General features: G+C 38.1%; 2 protein-coding genes across 4 annotated transcripts in view; one reads left to right on the top strand and one right to left on the bottom strand.

Annotated features, from left to right (window-relative positions):
* Positions 1-3,565, top strand: part of vps13a (vacuolar protein sorting 13 homolog A) — a 41,239-nt gene extending 37,674 nt beyond the window's left edge. For 2 of the 3 annotated variants that reach the window (XM_014998255.2, XM_014998254.2), the window contains 4 exons: positions 809-894; positions 2,246-2,369; positions 2,448-2,522; positions 2,613-3,565. In XM_014998255.2, the coding sequence (XP_014853741.2) occupies positions 809-894; positions 2,246-2,369; positions 2,448-2,522; positions 2,613-2,663 (336 nt within the window). In that variant the 3' untranslated portion in view covers positions 2,664-3,565. Of the gene's footprint in view, positions 1-161; positions 583-808; positions 895-2,245; positions 2,370-2,447; positions 2,523-2,612 lie in introns of those variants that run through there. The other variant, XM_014998256.2, reaches the window with a different exon arrangement.
* Positions 3,566-3,758: 193 nt separating this feature from the next.
* LOC106924511 (guanine nucleotide-binding protein subunit alpha-14-like) lies at positions 3,759-17,109 on the bottom strand. Its single transcript, XM_014998259.2, has 7 exons — positions 16,648-17,109; positions 7,721-7,905; positions 7,465-7,619; positions 5,761-5,889; positions 5,556-5,685; positions 4,717-4,870; positions 3,759-4,509 (listed from the first exon to the last, which is right to left on the bottom strand). The coding sequence occupies exons 1-7, from the start codon at positions 16,766-16,768 to the stop codon at positions 4,319-4,321; spliced, it is 1,065 nt and encodes a 354-aa protein (XP_014853745.2). The 5' UTR covers positions 16,769-17,109; the 3' UTR covers positions 3,759-4,318.
* Positions 17,110-17,455: the final 346 nt, after the last annotated feature.

Genomic DNA, 17,455 nt, shown 5'->3' with positions numbered 1-17,455 from the left:
TTATTTGTGACCTATTCTGCTCTTGTTTATTCATTTTTAATATGGCTTTAGACACCAAGTTGTAGATTGGTTTGAGCCTTTTCCAGAGTTTCTGTCTCAGTTTAAGGAGCTCCAGTCCTTCCTGTTCTGACCCTCCTCCCTCTCTCTTGTCATGTCCACAGAGGCGCTTGGCCTACATTGAATGGAGTAAAAGTAATTACTCCGAGGATGAGGATGATGAGTAAAAGCCATCGTAGCTGTGATGTAGGGTAGTTCTGGTGCTTGTGCATAGTCTGTGTTGGAGAGTTGCAGATTATTATCTCTGTTAGTTTAAACTGTTGAACTTTTAAGGCGTCCTTTGAGGCGAATGTAAGACTGTAATTTTGAATTGTATTTGAGTTTTAAATGTTTGTTTTGTTCCTATTGAGTCAGTATCCTTCATTTAATCATTCATTAATCCATTGTTGTCACATTTATTTTTGTTCCTATTTTTTCTGTCAGTCATTATTTTCATCCTTGGCTTCTGTTTGAGAAATCTTTCATTTTCATTATCAGCAGTTTTGACTTTGATTTTGTTGCTAATAAAGGATTATTTAAATTCCAGCCTCCATTGTCTGTTTCATCCCATCCTTTCCCATCACCCCTTGTTGTTTTTTTTCATTTTCTAAGTTTTCTCCATATTTTCATGCACTAATTTTGCTGCGGACTATGTCTCCTCATTCCTGCAGTTAGTTCATCATGTTTTAAATCATTTTGCAAACCTGCAAATAATTTCTAATTTAAAAAAAAAAAAATCACATTCTCTCTTTTAAACTTTTTTTTCTTGCAGACAATTGAAAACGGACGTTTTGCCAAGTATAGATACTTTGCTCATGCCAAGATTAACGATTCAGACTTCTTCATGATCACCAAGAGGTAAGCAGCTCTGACACTTTGTCAAATAAGTTATAAAATTTTTGCTGAGCTCAAACGACATCAGATATTTTGAGCAGTTTAAGAGGCAGTCCTTCAGTTGTAGTTCATAATTTCACCACTAGATGTCGATAAAGCCTTTTTGCATTTCAATGGTGTATGAGGCGCTGTACAAGTTTAGTCCTGACAAAAATGTTTTAAGGTTAATAGCAATAATGTCTCTTTGTAAAACACGTATTTAAGCACAATCACAAAAGAAATTAGATTTGGTTGATTATTTCTTTGTAACTGTGTTTCTTGGCAATAAATGTTGCAGTCAACCCCTGGTTTTGGTGCGGGTTAGAAACTACAGCCGCCCGCAAATATCTAAAATGAGCGAATGCTTGAAGTCACCTCTAAAAACACTTATAACTGCCTTCGTTAGTTCAATATTTCAAAGACCAAATATGGCTTAATCTGCATTATCACGCACAGTGGAAACCGTCTCCGCTGCGGCGAACATGTACAACCTAGCTTATTACCACAGCCAATCGGTGCCAAGAAGAATGAAAGCCGTTTCTGGATTGGCTGTTTTCCAAACCCCAGCCAACTGTGTGCCAAGTAGCATTTTCTTCTGAATGTTTTAGATGTGATGTACAAAAAAGTAGGTTGATACGCAGTGAATAATTTGGAGTTTCACAGAAAAATCTGCAAATAGGTAAATAAGTGGTGGCCCACTGTATGCCGTTGTGGAAAGCTTTGTTTCCGTTCAGTGATGTCACATTTGTTAGCAAAATGCATTTGTGGGTCAAGCAGCAGAGTTGAGTATGTGGTTAAAGAAAACTGCTAAACCCTTTGGCAATATCAGTCAGCTTTATTCTGCTACTGATAACAAACAAGACTTATAATTAATCGATTTATTCATTTAGCAAATAAGATCAGTGCGCTGCCAAAATAGCCTGGCACCACGTCTTCATGCTAGTTACCAGCTTGGTCACACACTGCTGCAGGATAACATCCCATTCCTCACGTAGCGTTAGTTGCAATCAGCCAATGTGGTCGTGTTGGTCACTCTGGCACAAACACGTCTGAGTTGATCTAGTGAGTGAACTGTGGAGTTGAGTTTGGGAACTGCTGGTAAGGCTTTTCCATCTTCCTCACTCCCAAAATCTGGAGGTTGTCTCTGATAAATCCTGCTCTCCTCAAAAGTATATTTGTAATATTAAGAATTAGAGCAGTAAGCATTTATAAAATATCTCTGGTTCTGTTTTGAATCGAATATTTTACATCTTTTGTTCTTTTGACTAGTTTTAAGCACCTTTATTGACGCTACACTTGTACCAAACTGGCTCATTTTGTTGGTTCTGCCTTGCAGAGGAATATTTTTTGTGACTAAAGGCACCTTTGGCCAGCTTACCTGCGAGTGGCAGTATCTCTTTGAAGAATTCACGATGGACCCAAAGATTGTCGGTGGACGCCGACTTCGGATTGAAGCCAAGGTATGAACGTCATTTTTTTGTTCAGTTAAAAGTTCACGACATGCCCACATAAATCGAATTCCAACTCTGAACATACAGGAAAGAGTGAAATCAGTCTTCCATGCCAAAGAGTTTGGGAAGATCATAAACTTCAAAACGCCAGAGATTGCCCAGGTAAGCTGACGATCTTTAGGAGAACAGGCCCGCCGTGTTTAAGAGAATGGACTAAAACTCATTTATTCTGACTTCTAATTTCTTTTTCAGTGGGTTCTCAGCAAACTGGAGGATGCCAGAGATCGTTTACCTAAATGCTAATGATGAAGAATAAGATGTGCTAAAAACACACATGATCTCTGTGTGTCAGTGCCTTTGCTCTTTATTGCATGCCTGATTTACGTCCCCATGTGTGTAAACGGTGCACAATTTCAATTTTCCTGTTGACTGACTGACTGCATGAAGTTAGGAGTGAAAGATTTAAACAGGAGTTATATTGTTAAACAAAAAAAAAAGAAGTGCTATTAATGTGTTTCTGAGTTACACAATTTCACCACAGAAAATAATTTCACCAAACTTTGCCACTGCTCTAATTGCACTCATTCTTTTTGCACAAATATAGTTTCATTGGTCTTTTTGACCAGAGCAACATTAATCCTCAAGTTTACCTTTACATTTTATAACATTTAGTGTAAAAGGCCGGCGTGTTTTAAAGCCTTTTAGGTTTCTTTAGTTTTATTTTTCACCGTCGAATGCATCATGTCACTGAATTTATTCCTCTTTGTTATTAATTATGTTTTTATTTGTGTGAAAAATGTAGAAATATAATTGGAAGCATCCTAAATAACAGAGGCCAAATTATCAACCTTACATTCAACATTGAAAGCTGTTAATTATTTACCAGATCATATAAAAGGGAATCAAAGTGTTACTGTAACATCATTATAAATCAGTGTTTTCCTTTTTCTTCTTCAAGGTTTACTTTTTTTTTATAAACACATTTTCCAAGAATTAGTTGAGTTTACAGATGCATGCTATTTTTATACTGTACTCTATCTGCTGTATGTTCATTTAACTTGCTTTGATCACATCAAGTCTGTGGAATTCAGATGGTAATGTTGCTTTCATGTTTTTGTACTATATATAAATATATGCAATGCAACCTTTACAAAAGAAATATGCAGAGAAAAGTTTATTTAAAAATAAAGGAGTTCTAATTAAAACTGGCTGCTGTTTTCTCCAAGATTCAGGTTTCCTGCTGTCAGCGAATACCAAGAGTAAATATTTCTGATGCCATTCTTACTTTTATTCTTCCTCATTTGATTTCTTTTTGTTGTTTTATTTTTTGAGAGGATTGTCCGAATGTTTTTTTTTTTTCATGTTGTTTTCACAGAGAAAAAATATTCGTCAGTTAAATTCTTAATTTCAGTGCCGTCTTTATTAATCTATAGTACCAACAACATGTTTATGCTTTTCAGTTTTCACAACGGCATCAACAAATAATATTTTTATTGCTACTTAAATAAACAGGCCCAGCTTCTATAACTACATCTCAGATTATGTACACCTAAAAAAGATAAACGTTCTGAGTACATTGGCCTCTTTGCAGCAAAATCTGTGCCTAAAGAAGCTCTAAACGGGATTATGTTAGTTAACGCCTCTTATATCATTTTGATTTATATTTTTAAAGAATATTATTCACACATTGGGTAAGTCGGTCAGTTACCTCTCTAGCATTCACGTTCTTATTACAGCTTTAAAGTAGCCTTTACAGCAGACCCGAAAAGAAAAGATAAACTTCATCTATACAAAGTTATGGTTCAGGCAAAATACCCGACACGAATCATTGTTTGTGCCTCGTGGGTTCCACCTGTTCAGCTAAATTGGATCTTGTGCTTTTGGGATAATATTTGATCCAGAAAATCTTTTACATGAGATATGGGTAAACGGTTGCATGGCATTTCCTCTAGTGGCAGCTACACCAGGTTGAAGTCCTTCAGATTGGCTGTGAGGATGGTGTCTTTCACGGCCACAAAGACAAAGCGGATGTTTTCGGTGTCCGTGGCGCAGGTGAAGTGGGAGTACAGCTTCTTGTCTTTGTTGGGATTTTGTTCTTGGTACATCTTGAGGATGAATTCTTGAGCTGCTCCTGGATCCTGCTGAGGCCCTGCAGAGGAGAGTCAAGGTGCTCGATTAATAAAAAAAAACACCTTTAACTATGAGTGGAAGCATAATGTAGTTCTGAAAAACACAAGTTCTTGCAATTTAAAAGCACTTTCCTGACTCAAATGTGAGCATTGATTCATGCCGTCCACTAGCGGACTGGATTGGACTGTCGGACTGGATTTAGTGATGAGTGAATAATAAATCTGACCTGTGAATTCAGGGAAGTAGGTGGCTAAGTGAGAGTATATGATCTTCTCCTTGAGGATGTCGGTCTTGTTGAGGAAAAGAATGACAGAAGACTTCTCGAACCAGGGGTAAGTGATGATGGTTTTGAACAGGGCTTTGCTCTCCTCCATGCGGTTCTAAAGGTGATACGACATCAGAAGGCATAAAACGTTACAAATGATGAAACCTAAATATGCTTTGTCGCTGGTTTTTAATGCAGATCATTAATAAAACACCAAAACAAACGTCTGGGGAAAAAGACGCCCTCTAAACTGGATATTTTTTTTTCCTTTAAATGATTGATGTAGCATTTGTTATTGCACCCTCTGGTTCTCTGCAGGAGTTCAGCGGAAGTAAACATGTAAAGCAAAACCCATACTCTAAACCCTAACCCTCTATCGGAAGCACAGTTTGCACCAGAAGTAGGGAAAAATTTTATCTTTCGTTTCAGAAAAACACAAATACAGACTGAGAGGTAAGAATCCAACGGAGTTGATTGAGAGGCTCTGCTGACAGATCAAACAGTGAGTCAACAGCCAGACCATCAATGTGACCACAGCTGTCATTTCTAAGCATAAAGTTAAGCTAATGTAAAGTAAGGAGGTGCATTTTTTATTGCACATTGTTCACTCTTATTTCTCGGGAGGATGTCATCTCATGCATTGATGTTCAAGTTTAGCATTCAAACAAATCTGTTTTTTGTTTTTTTTTTGACAGTTGGTTGTATACCATTTGTGAGCTGCAGAACTGAACTCGGCAGAAAAGAAAAAAAACAGTTGCATAAATGTGTTAACGCCACTTTGCCTCAGGTAGGAGTCTCACCTCGTTGTCACACTCTGCCAAGACCTGGTTGTACTCGCTGAGCGCCACCAGGAAAATGATGGAGGTGACGTTCTCAAAGCAGTGGATCCACTTTCTCCTCTCCGACCTCTGACCTCCAACATCCACCATCCTGCCAGATAACCAGCCACAGTGAGTACGCACAGCGACGGCCAACAGTGGAGAGAGGCATTGTAAATGACATTACCTAAAAATGACGTTCTCCATGTCAAAGGGATACTCAATTATTCCCGTTGTTGGCACTCGGACTCTGAGGATATCCTGGAGGTCTGGCAGGTAGGAAGGCTGGGAAATCCGATCCAGGTCGGTGAGATAGCTGAAATTATTCACATCAATGACATTATGAGCGGTTGAGCTAAAAAGAACCAGAGTAGGCTCTTTTTAAAATCCAGAAACCCAAAGAGGGCACTGAGCAAGCATGAAGCTCTCAATACGATGACATATTTGATTTAAGAGCCGTTTCATGGAAACTTCTGGCAGAATCAACAGACGACAGCTTTGTTGCATTACAGAAGCGGGAATAGAGTACATTTTAGTTAACATATGATTTGCATTTCCAAAAATAAAAGCCCACTAAAAAAAGAAAACAGTAGTTTTCTCTTTTCAACTCAGTAGTCAGTTTAGAGAAAAGTTTTATTAGGAATAATTTCTGTTCCACTATGAGTGGGAGCTCATCTGCATGTTCTCCTCTGTATATTTTAAAAACACGGGAACAAACATGACTCAGTTACGTGTGTGTGAATAAAGCAGCAGAGATCCGTCCTTCATTTTGTAAAGATCCAGCATTAAATGCCGTGGATGTGATTGTTTCGGGGTGAGCGCGCCAAAGCCAATAACAGAGAGTCAATAGTTTTATTTTGGTATGCTGCCATGGCAGAATTAGAAATTATGAGTAAAGTTTTTAGGAAAGCAAAAAATAGAGATATTCTATAGGATTTTTGTTTTAGTTCTCTGAATTAACATTTTTTGTTGCTACTAATATAAATCTTTAAAAATCAGAAAGCTGCATAAAAGCACAATATTTATTACCAGTCATTTTACACAGAGAATTAAAAAATATTTCAAGCTGTTATCATTTGCGCTTTTATGAAAACCCAAAATTCAGTATCTCGGAAGATTATCAATATAAACCAATCAAAATCTGATATTTTTAGGGAGGTACAGTTGAAACCAAAAGTTTACATACGTTATATAGAAAGACGCATATGGATATTTTTCATACTAACATGAAAACAGAGTAAACTTTTTCCGTTTTAGGTCAATTAAGATTACCAAGTTTTTGGGAAATTTGGTAGTCTTAAAAAGTTTATTTCATGTCAGACAGTGTGAAAAAGTTTACATACACTTTTTATAGAGTATGTAAATATCTGGTTTTAAATGTATTTATGTGTCAGTATGTTACGAGATCATCTGTGAAGAGATCGATCTCTTTGAGCTATTATTGCTGTCTGAAGAAATGCTCCACTCCTGACCAAAAACAACCAATCAGGGCCAGGAGGAGGGACTTAATGTTGTTAATCATCCTCATGTACTCACTGCCAAATGTGCTAATGGTGGAGAAACAACTCACTATTACAGGAAAACTGTTATCTACCATCATTGGTGGCTATGCTGACTAACTTCAGCATTTATGACTAAGAGAGCGGATGAGCAATGCCACATGGAGGGGTGATTGACAGCACTAAGACCCTCCTCCTGGCTCTGATTGGTTGTTTCTAGTTTGCACTGGGAGAGGACAGAAGAGCTAAAGTACGACAAAAATAAAATCTAAGTCGCCTGGTGTTTCCTGTCCTAAAGCCAAACGTAAAATTTGCAGAAACATAACAGCGGCCATTGTCTCCTCTTGGCTTAGCTTCATGTGCTGTAAGCAGCTGACAGGTGAAATTCTCACTATTTGGTGGAGTCGGACAGCTGGTACTCCCTGCGCCGGTCGTAGCAGTCCTGGATTCCAGCGTCGTTCCACAGGTTCCTGATAGCAACAACAAGGTTCTGATCCAACTCCTCCACCTTGTCCACCTCTACCTCCAGGACTGAGTTTGCATTGTTCTGCAACAAAGAGGAGGAATAATTGACTTATGTTTGATTTATATGAATAATATATGGGTTTTTTTTTTGTTTTTTTTAAGTCAGACTGGTTTCTAACCCACCTGGTTCTGCGGATCAGAGAAGGATATGCCGAGCGGCCCCATTGCTCGGATCATGGTCTGCATTGATGTGTAGATGTTCTGGAAGACCAGCTTGGCGTAACTCCTCTTGTCCTCGTCTGTGTACCCTCCTCCATGGATGATCCTCATCTGTTTGATAAAGGTGCTCTTTCCACTCTCACCCGTGCCTGTTGAGAGACAGAGGAGACATTTGACAATTTGTTTTATTTTGCCACTTTCGTTGAATTTTTGAATTTAGAAACTCAGATATGAGCTGCAAACCTCAGAAAACTCCTAATTTTCTCAACGTTTGGCCTCCAGTTTTAGAAAGTTGCCTCTTTGATTTACTAAAATGTTGAATTCAATTACAAAAGGTAAAACGTTCAGTAAGTAAATCTTTAAAATATCATAATATAATGAAAATTATCCTTTTTTGTTGTCCATGTCTTCAATAATTTAGCAGTTTATTAAGGTGTCAGGTATTGCCAACAATGTGTGCTAAACTGTTTTTTTTTATGGAAATGTTATTTTAGTAAATCTAAGAATATTATTCATAAGATATGTTGGTTCATACTGAGCTCATTCATATCCTTGGAAATATGAGGGATGAGAGACGAAGGTTTTATGAGCTCACAGTAAAAGAGAGCTTAGATGTTTAGATTTTTAAAAACTGTAAAGAAGTATTATTCTCAGGGTAGTGACCGTTTGTTTAAAGAGCCACAGTGCTCATAAATCTTGTAATAGATTTTATTTCCAAGAAACAATTGGGAACTCAGCAGAGTCTAATCCCAATCAAAACGGGGGGCAGCAAGAATTGTTGTAAAATTGTTCTTGGCTTACAGAAAGTAAGATTGTTAGTTTAAAAAAAAAGTCTGTATATTTATTGATATACTCAAACATCTACTGTATAAACATAAAATGCTCCAGCAGATTTAACCAAACTATTTGACCAATATTTTTCAAGAACTGATTAAGAACCGGTGTTTCATGGAGCTGACCAGGTTCTGGTGTCTGTGAGCCGAACTTCATAAATCTGACTTTCTTGGCTTTTCCTTCAGAAACTGTTTTTGTGTTTAATTTTCCCAACATATTTCTTCAGGCTGGAAGAAATATTCATGTTTTGAAGTGGCCCAGTTAGATTCATTATATTGAATCTCTGGTTGGACTGAATTTAAGAAGCAAAAGATATTCTAAAAAACGTAATTTTTTTAAACAACAAAAATCGAGACACCCTACGCCTGAACAGCCAGTAAAATTACTTTAGGGAGACCTTTTTTAGCTATTTACCAATCTCTTGACATCAATCTGCGAAATGATTGGCCGTTTCCTCGTTTTCAGCTGTGAGAGGTTCGAGGGGATTGTTTCCATTTCTTAGTTTTCAGACAGCCCTGGACAGATTTGCTGCTAACTCAACCAAAACTCAACCAACTCAACCAACCCTGCATGTCCTAATGCTTTCACATGACTATACATTTAAGAAATCTCTATCTCAAGTGTTACAGATAAGCTGTAGGGTACATTCAGGGGAGCACAAAGTAGAACATTTCCCTCTGAAATGAAGAGGAAAGAACATGTAAATACATCAAGTACAGCAGCTGACCCACATTTCACTGCCGCTCCACACACACAGCCGCTATACAATCATAATAAAACGCTTGTCACTCACTGCGTTTCTGACCGTCTTGTTACCTAGTGCCAGGTTAAAATAAATAAATAATAATAATAATAAAAAAAATTAAAAAAAAACAGGTAAACAAGTTCTATGACAACGCTGGACTACTAATTTGTCCATGCGGGAATCTGCAGGCCAACGTGACAATTTGAATGCAGATTTGACTGCCAAAAAGGCACCAATCTGCTAATATTTGGGTGTAGGAAGTTGTAGTCGACTCGCGTCATTCGAGTTGCAGATGATTTGAATCTCAAGTAAGAAAGCTTTCAAGTGATTACGTAATACAAGACGACCTCAGCCGTCTTCTGTCATTGCAGAGTTTTTTTTTTTGTTTTTTTTTTTATGCTAAGGTCGTGGGAAAGCGCCGCTACGTTTTCATAACAGGTCGGACTGGTTATTCCGATCCTCATAAACTCTAACACCTCTGGAAAGTGAAATGTTTTAAGTTCAGTCAAATTATTTATCCTCCACTGACCACTCACACTCAGCTTTTGTAACCAATGACAAAAATCAGCTTGATAACTTGCTTTGAATGCGGTCGCCATGGTGTCAGACAGCTGGTGTCACTTCTGACTTTGGATTACACCCTGAACGCTCAAACTCTTCGTCAGACGACTTGTTATCTGCGGATTCAGAAAGTTTTCCAAACAAAGTCCGTAACTGCTAACAAATTAGAATTTGTTCTAATATTTTTATTTAGATCAAGTGGATACTCGTCACCAATCAAATAAATTTAAAGATGAAAACTGCAGCGGATCTGAGTTTTGGTCTCTCAGAAGGTTCCAGAAGTTTCCACGTCTCGTGTTCTGCTTTGCATGGTGTCAGGAAAAGTCCACTCTTCACTTCTCAGCAAACAAACTTCAGCCAAATCTTCTGTATTTGAATGTACCTTGTTTACAAGTCAAGTTTCTTGGAGGCGAGGCAGACAAGGAGGCAAATTCAGATGCTGCTGCACTACTTACTCGATTCAGGATTAAACGAGCTTTTTAAACTCTGCTGCAGCTGGTCACCTGAATAACTGAGGAATGTGACAAGATTATTATTATTATTTTTAAATTAGCTGCTGAGTAAAATGTAAATTTTTAAGAAATGGCTTGATTTAGAAGTAATTTACACATTTAGGTTGATTAAAACAAAACGAAAAAAAAAACAACTTTCAAAACAGATAACTGGTTAAGCCCAAAGTTATTCTTGCCCCAGCCAGATTTAGATTTTAAATTATTTTTCTTTTAGCCAATAGATAGTTTTCGAATTGGAAAACAGCCTATTCTCTCAAAACATAACAAAACAACATAAAAGGATTACACAGCCTGAAAAACAAAAAAAAAGTATTTGCATTTTAATTAAAAAATGGTACAGAAAGCTCAGAGTTGAGCAGATAAATTGAATAATCTCCAGCAAGGTTTGTGATTCAAGGCAAAGATGGATCCGGCTGATAAGAGCCTTCACAGATGCAATAAATTAATATTTCCACCAGCAGAAAGCAAGAGGACACTCCTCGTGTTCACAAACTTCATTGCCTGCTGGGAAATTCAGCTTTTCTGCGCAGCTTAGTCAGAGATTTCATTAAAATATCCTCAACACCAGAAAAACCTCAGGCCTCTTCTTTTCTGCTTCTTCATCATTCTGGTGTAAATCTGGACCAGGACCTGCCGACAGTGGGGAGCTCATGAGAGTTTGATCAGATCAGAAAACTAAACAAACTCTTTAAGGTCCACTTGAATCAGGAGATTATATTTTAGCTTGTTCTGGTACTTAAAAATGTTATTTTATCACCTCTGAACAGCTTAGGCTCGAAAGTCTTGCAGAAAAAAGTATTGAGCTACCTAGACGTGCTAAGAGATAACTTTAATCACCCAGTGTCTGCTAGTTGTTTCATTTTTAACCAAGAACCAACAGACAGATTGAAGCTTTTATCGAGGTTCTATGTTTAGAAATATCAACTAAATGCTGTTTCTATCCTGGGAAAATGACTGATACTGGGTTTCTTGATTGGACAACATAACAATAAAATAAAAACAGACTTTGCGCACAAAAAAAATGCTGATTCTTATCAGCTATTTTGCCTACATCTTTGGTAGACTTACTAAATTTACATTTTCACACATTTTCAGTGATTCTAAGGAACCAAACGAAGCAGCAAAACAATAAAGTCTCTACATCATTGAGCAGAAAGAGAAACATTGCTCAAGCTGCTCATCATCACAGAGAGCACTGGACACATTCTGCACAATAGGGTCATAAATGCACATTGTTAAAATCTATTAGCTCCTGAGGTCTTTAACTTTAATCTTTCAGGTAAACACAGTAACAATGGGAAAACAATAACATGCATTATTTCCAAAGCGCTCAGCAATCATAAATGTTTAAATGATTTTGAATTTATTGCACATTTGTTCTTCATGTGTTTGCTCTCAGCATTGGTGGGACTTTTGGAATCAAACACCAGATCCAGGTTGAGCCAAAAACCACAAAAACTAGGATGTTCTGTTGTGTCCAGTCAAAGTAAAGGGACCCAGACTAAAGGCAGCGTAAATTTAGATTAATATTTTCGACACTAAATGAGGACTAAACTAATTGCAGTTTCCCAGGGTGGCATTAGAAGAGGAGTGCATAAAAAAAGAAAAGAAAAGAAATCTCAGCTTCAACCTGAATCAGTTTTTTATTGTATTTTTAGCATGTGCAGTCGGTGTGTTGAGTAAATGCAGTCGGCTTGCTGATGACATCCGAAGGAACAGGTTATCAGACTTTGCTTCACAGAATTGACATCCACGCCAACCTGAGGGAATTTTTTTAGATTTTGACTGGTTCCCAGACCGGTTTCCTGTTACAAAATATTGCTTTTTTGTTTTTATTTTTTGGTTGAAGGAGGTGCTCACACAGGCATCATTTATTAAACAACTGCCCTTGCTGACGGTCTGTTCTTTTTGAACCTACTTGCAGACTTATAAGGCTTAACGGATGACCATCCGCATTGTTGCTGTTACTATTTTGCTTATTGTATTTATGAAGCAACAGGCTCATATTTTATCCCGCAAAGTAGTAAAGCGACTAACAAAAAAGTTTGAAATTTTGAAACTCTTGAACTTTTCCAAAGAGGAATTTTCTTCAGAAGCCGTTTTCCCTGCAAATTAAAGTCGAAGGAGGCTGGTGCGTTTTGTGTGTTGGACCTAAAGCGCCCTGGCCTCTCTGTTGTTTTTGATGGTTGTGGTTCTGTGCAAGTTTAAGTGGAAAACACTGGTACGAATAGCAGATAGGAAACTCCCTCAGTGAGACAGAACTTGTAGTAAGGCTAAAATATGTGATGATAATTTAAAGTGTAATACAATATTTAAGCTGTAATGTAATTGTGCTTGTTTGTGTTTTTAGTGTGTGTGTGTGTGTGTGTATGCCTGCCTGACACAGTTTCCTAGTGAGTAAAACAGGACTTGTCCACATCCACCGACGTGCCTCGCAGCTGCACACACTTCCTCGACAGGGAAGCACGGTCAGTGTGAATGAGTGGCATTAACATACCAGAGATAAGAACTACTACTGGATTTTCTACATCATGCCTGCTGTGTTTTGTGCAAATGAAACTCGCCAGTCAGGTGGGACTTTCAGGCAAATGCAGGATGTAAAAGAAGAAGTCAGTACAGCAAACTGATTTTTCTACAGTCCGAGCTGTGCCGTGGTCCAAGAACAAAAACGTCCCCTGATGTATGATTTACATAAATTCATCTGACAAAATGTCAGTTGTGCCGCTCGACTTCTAGCAGCAACGGCCCGGCGGCTCACCGGGCCGAGGCCTTGCTGAAGTACAGGGATTAAAACAGAGATTTAAAACCCTGCTGCGGTTCACGACAACGGCGTTTGTGTAGATTCATCACTTATTTTTGGTTTGTGTTTTTGTTTTCTGCTATCTTGAAGTGAGTATTTAAATTTACCTGCACAAATAATGCCGATAGTCTTTTGAAATCATTAATGAAATTACAAATGTTCAAATTAGAGATGCTACAATTTCAGTTTTCACAGAGAACACAAAAAAAGAGGGCGAAAAAAGAAATGTTGTAATTGTTAATGACTGGTTATTTCATTTTCATTTATTGAAGTGTTTTGATTGATTATGTGATTTCACAGTTTCACATATGCAGTTGTTTTAATTTAGAGTATCGTCTTATTTTTTTGTGACCTTTGATGTTTTGTAGTTTTTTGTTTTAATTCAGTTCTGTCTTGAGCTGCAGCCGTCTTGTAAATGAGATTTTAAATTAAAACGTGTCTTTCATGATTAAATAAAAGCATAAAATGTGACACTATAGTCCTTGCTGCAGTTGTCCTGGGTTTGATTCCTAGTGTCCAGCGATTTGCTCCTGTTCTCTTTCCTCCCTATTTCCTGTCAATTTGATGTTCAACAAGGACACTAGAGTCTAAAAAATGTATACATTTAGATAGTTCATGTTTAATAATGATTTTTTTTATTATTATTATTTATTGAATACCATATTCTTCATGAAAAACTTTGTACATTTTTCTGTTGAATTTCATTTTTTTGTAAGATTTGCTCTTTCATCTGCGTTTTCTTTGCATTGCCCAGAATCTGGGCCGGAGCTCAACTTTTCGACCTTTGGCTTTTTCAGACACAAAGCCACTGGAATAAACTACTTCAGAGATGATAGTGTTGTTGTTGTTCTGCTTCACTCCGCTCGTGCTCTCTGTAGGCCTGTGACCATCTTAATGAAACCCACTGAGAGGTGACCAGAGTCAGTGGCCAGTTTAATGAGTGAAAATACAGGCAAGATGCTGAACAGTACGCACAACTTAGTATCTGTGTTCAATGTCCAAGGCAACAACTTCAGATGGCGAAAACATTGTTGTTGTTGTTGTTTTTATCACAGTCATAATTGGTCATTGGTTTTTATTTTTTTTTTTACTAAATATCTAACCTGAAAAGTGGCCTAGAAAGATGTTTTTTTTCCTGAAAGTTGTTCTTCCTGTTCCTCACATAGCTTGTCTGACCCCATCATGTTTCTTATTAGTAGGCAGCGCCTGTCAGTATCACAGAGGGATTTTTAGGCTGCCTTAAATCTGAAATATTATGATGTTTAATCATTTGTTGTTCAGCTGCTCAGGGCACCACTCTGCTTTAAGAGTTTGACCCTTTCCCCAACGAACAGTGGGTGCTAACTTGTGGCTCATGTTCTGCTCCGTGGCGGGATTTGCATGAGTTTTGCATGAGGCGCGCCCGCAGCAGCTAGTTATGGCTCCGATGCGCAGCATGGAGCGAGGCGCCGGCAGGGTTGTGGTGGCCCTCAGCCTCTCCCACACCACTGCAGTAAAACGCAGCGAAACTGATGCAACGAGCCTGTTGTCTCTGTGACTATCAGGCTGCTTCCAAAGGCGCAAAAGAACAAACACTGTGATAAGACGTGGGAAAGTCAGAAGTGGACAAAGAGAGCAGTGTGCACGAATTGGAAGTAGCCTGGTCACCAGCTGTACTATAAAAATGAATTTGGGACGGCGTTAAATGTTGGTCATTTCATTTATTTAATCGTCCTTTTGCTTAAGTTTTCTGTGAGTTGAAATGTGAATGGAAATTTTATAAAACTTGTAAAAACTAAAAACTCATAATTTGTGGCTTGTTTTGCTGTTTTATCGACGGCTATTGCCAGCAAGCTGAGCTCTCTGTGGAAGTTGCTAATCGTGTTGGAAAAAGTTGTTTGAAAGTTTATAATTATTTCAATAACATTTTAGAAATTAATCACACACCAGTTATTTTCTTTTTGTTCTTCACATTGGATGACAGGTCACACTATAAAAAGAAACTTGGTAGGTATTAAATATGAGATCTTTTTTCAGATTTCAGATTAGTTAAATCTTAACAATATTACTATTTTGCTAAAATTGGACATTTTAAATAGAATTTAACTCATAATGTTGATTACTACCATCTGCTATTCTCATTTGTTCTCTGGGCTGACTAGCTTAGCGATGGCTAATCCTGAAGCAAAGCTAAGTAGCAAAACGAACTTAGTCAGGTGTTGCCAATAAGTGACACAAATGTCAACATGTGATTATCATTAAAAAAAAAAAGGTTTCATACAATACCTAGTTACTACAGGTTGATGCATTTTAGATCTAATTCCTTAAGCACAAAGTAATTTCTTTTTAACATGGGAGAATAAATCAGTTGAGCATAATGATACAACTTAATACTTTCAAACTGGCTAAGCAGAATGAGTCGATCTTCTAAATCAGTTGAAGTTTTTATCTTTTAGCCAGTTGTTAAACTTACAAAATGTACTTTTAGAAATATTAAAATCTAACCAAATGATATCTATGTGCATTGTTTATGAAACTCTTACAGTTGTTATAACCGGATGCATCACATTAAGACATATTTGCAAACATTTCCATAAATTACATTGAATCCCAACCATAATATTTTCTCCAGTGATAATATTAATATGAAATTATTTGTATATACTGGCTATTCCTTGGTCTGAACTATTTTCCTCATTGGCCATTGGCTTTCCAGCTAAGTTCACTCCAGGAAAAGATAACAGCTCAACCACGTTTCTCCACTTCCTTCCGCAAAACCAAAACTCTCCCAACACGCAGACCCAACCTAGTAGAAGCTTAAAAAGTGTTTTTTAAATTTCTTTTTTAATAGACCTCTCTCTCAGTCTATACGTCTTCTCCATTAAGAATAGATAAAAAAAACATGGTGCGTAAATCTATGACAGTAATTACGCAGAGCCGCGAGCGTTTTAAGCAGTAGAAAAATACGGCAGAACCAAAAAGGAGTTAACCCAATCATTTTACGGCTACATATATTAATTTATTAACCCACTAATCATCTTAAAACTGACTTTGGATTTGGTGAAAGCTTTAAGTTCTAATAAACTGATATAGTTCATCCAATTAAGCGCGTTTCTAAAAGCAGCTTAATTGTGTTTTCGTGTGGTTGTTCCTCTGGCCCAACTTTCCACGAAAATCTGCGTGTGCAGGTGCGGTCGGTCAGGAAGCCGTGAAGTAATGGTAAATAATTAAAAAAATAAAAAAATAAAAGCTTTTATAATTCACCGATCGTACGTCACACACACGGGGAAGTTTTAATAAATCCACTTAAATAGGAACGTTGTCAACAATGTTTTAAAACTTTGTTGGACTGAACTTTTATAGCCTGCAAATGAAACCGTGGCAGATTAAACCCTGATTTTTTTTTTTTTCTGTCTGCGCCTCTTTTCGGGCCCCGGGCTCTCATCTGGGTGATGCTCACCTAACAGCAGCAGCTTCAGCTCCCTGCGGGAATCCTTCTTGTCCCTCCGCAGCTGCTCCTCTATCGCGTCGTTGATCCTCTTGGTCTCCCGGTCCTCCGCCGACACACAACACCCAGCCATCCTCCCCAACAATGAGCCGCAGGCCCCTATGGTGGTGAACTGTCTGCGATCAAATTAGGGCGAAAAAAAAAAGCTTTGGAGTCTTTAAATAAGGTGGGTGGGGGGAAAAAAGCTCACACGCCTCACAGCTTCTAGCGGGAGGGAGAGTCCAGCATCATCAGAGGGAATGGATTTGATCCTTTATAAAAAACAAAATTATATATAAAAAAAATGTTTTATCAGGTAAGAAATGTTATTGTTCTCCCAGATGTGTGTATAATCAGCGGATTAATTAGAAAATCCTTCTCAAGGAGGAGCGTCTTCTTTGAGGTCCTTGTGGACAAAGTGCAGCGGTTGGTCTGAACCAGAGAGATGGCTGCTGAACTTTTTCCTGTCCAGTCAGGAGGGCGTGGCACTGGCCACAAATAGAAGAGGATAAATGGGAAGTGAGCCTTCACAGGCAGCAGACTTTCACCTGTGCCACCGCTGCGTGGAGAGCTCAGCGTGCTGTAGTGACAGCATAGACCCAGCAAGACGTAAGCTATGTGTTAAAGACACAACTTTAATGCCTAACTTCATCTGATGAGCCACAGAGGAGCAGACATTCTCCCCACAGCCACAGTAAAGGTGCAGGAGGACAGAGACAGTGGCTCGGCGCCACTTTTTAAATGAGAGGTCCTCAAATGGCCGCTAGGGGTCAGACTGGAG

Source organism: Poecilia mexicana, unplaced genomic scaffold, assembly GCF_051168715.1.
Source record: "Poecilia mexicana isolate PSO_F unplaced genomic scaffold, ASM5116871v1 scaffold_9, whole genome shotgun sequence".
Lineage (NCBI taxonomy): Eukaryota > Metazoa > Chordata > Actinopteri > Cyprinodontiformes > Poeciliidae > Poecilia > Poecilia mexicana.
Note: the sequence above shows the minus strand (reverse complement) of the source record. Positions and strands in the feature narration are given on the sequence as shown.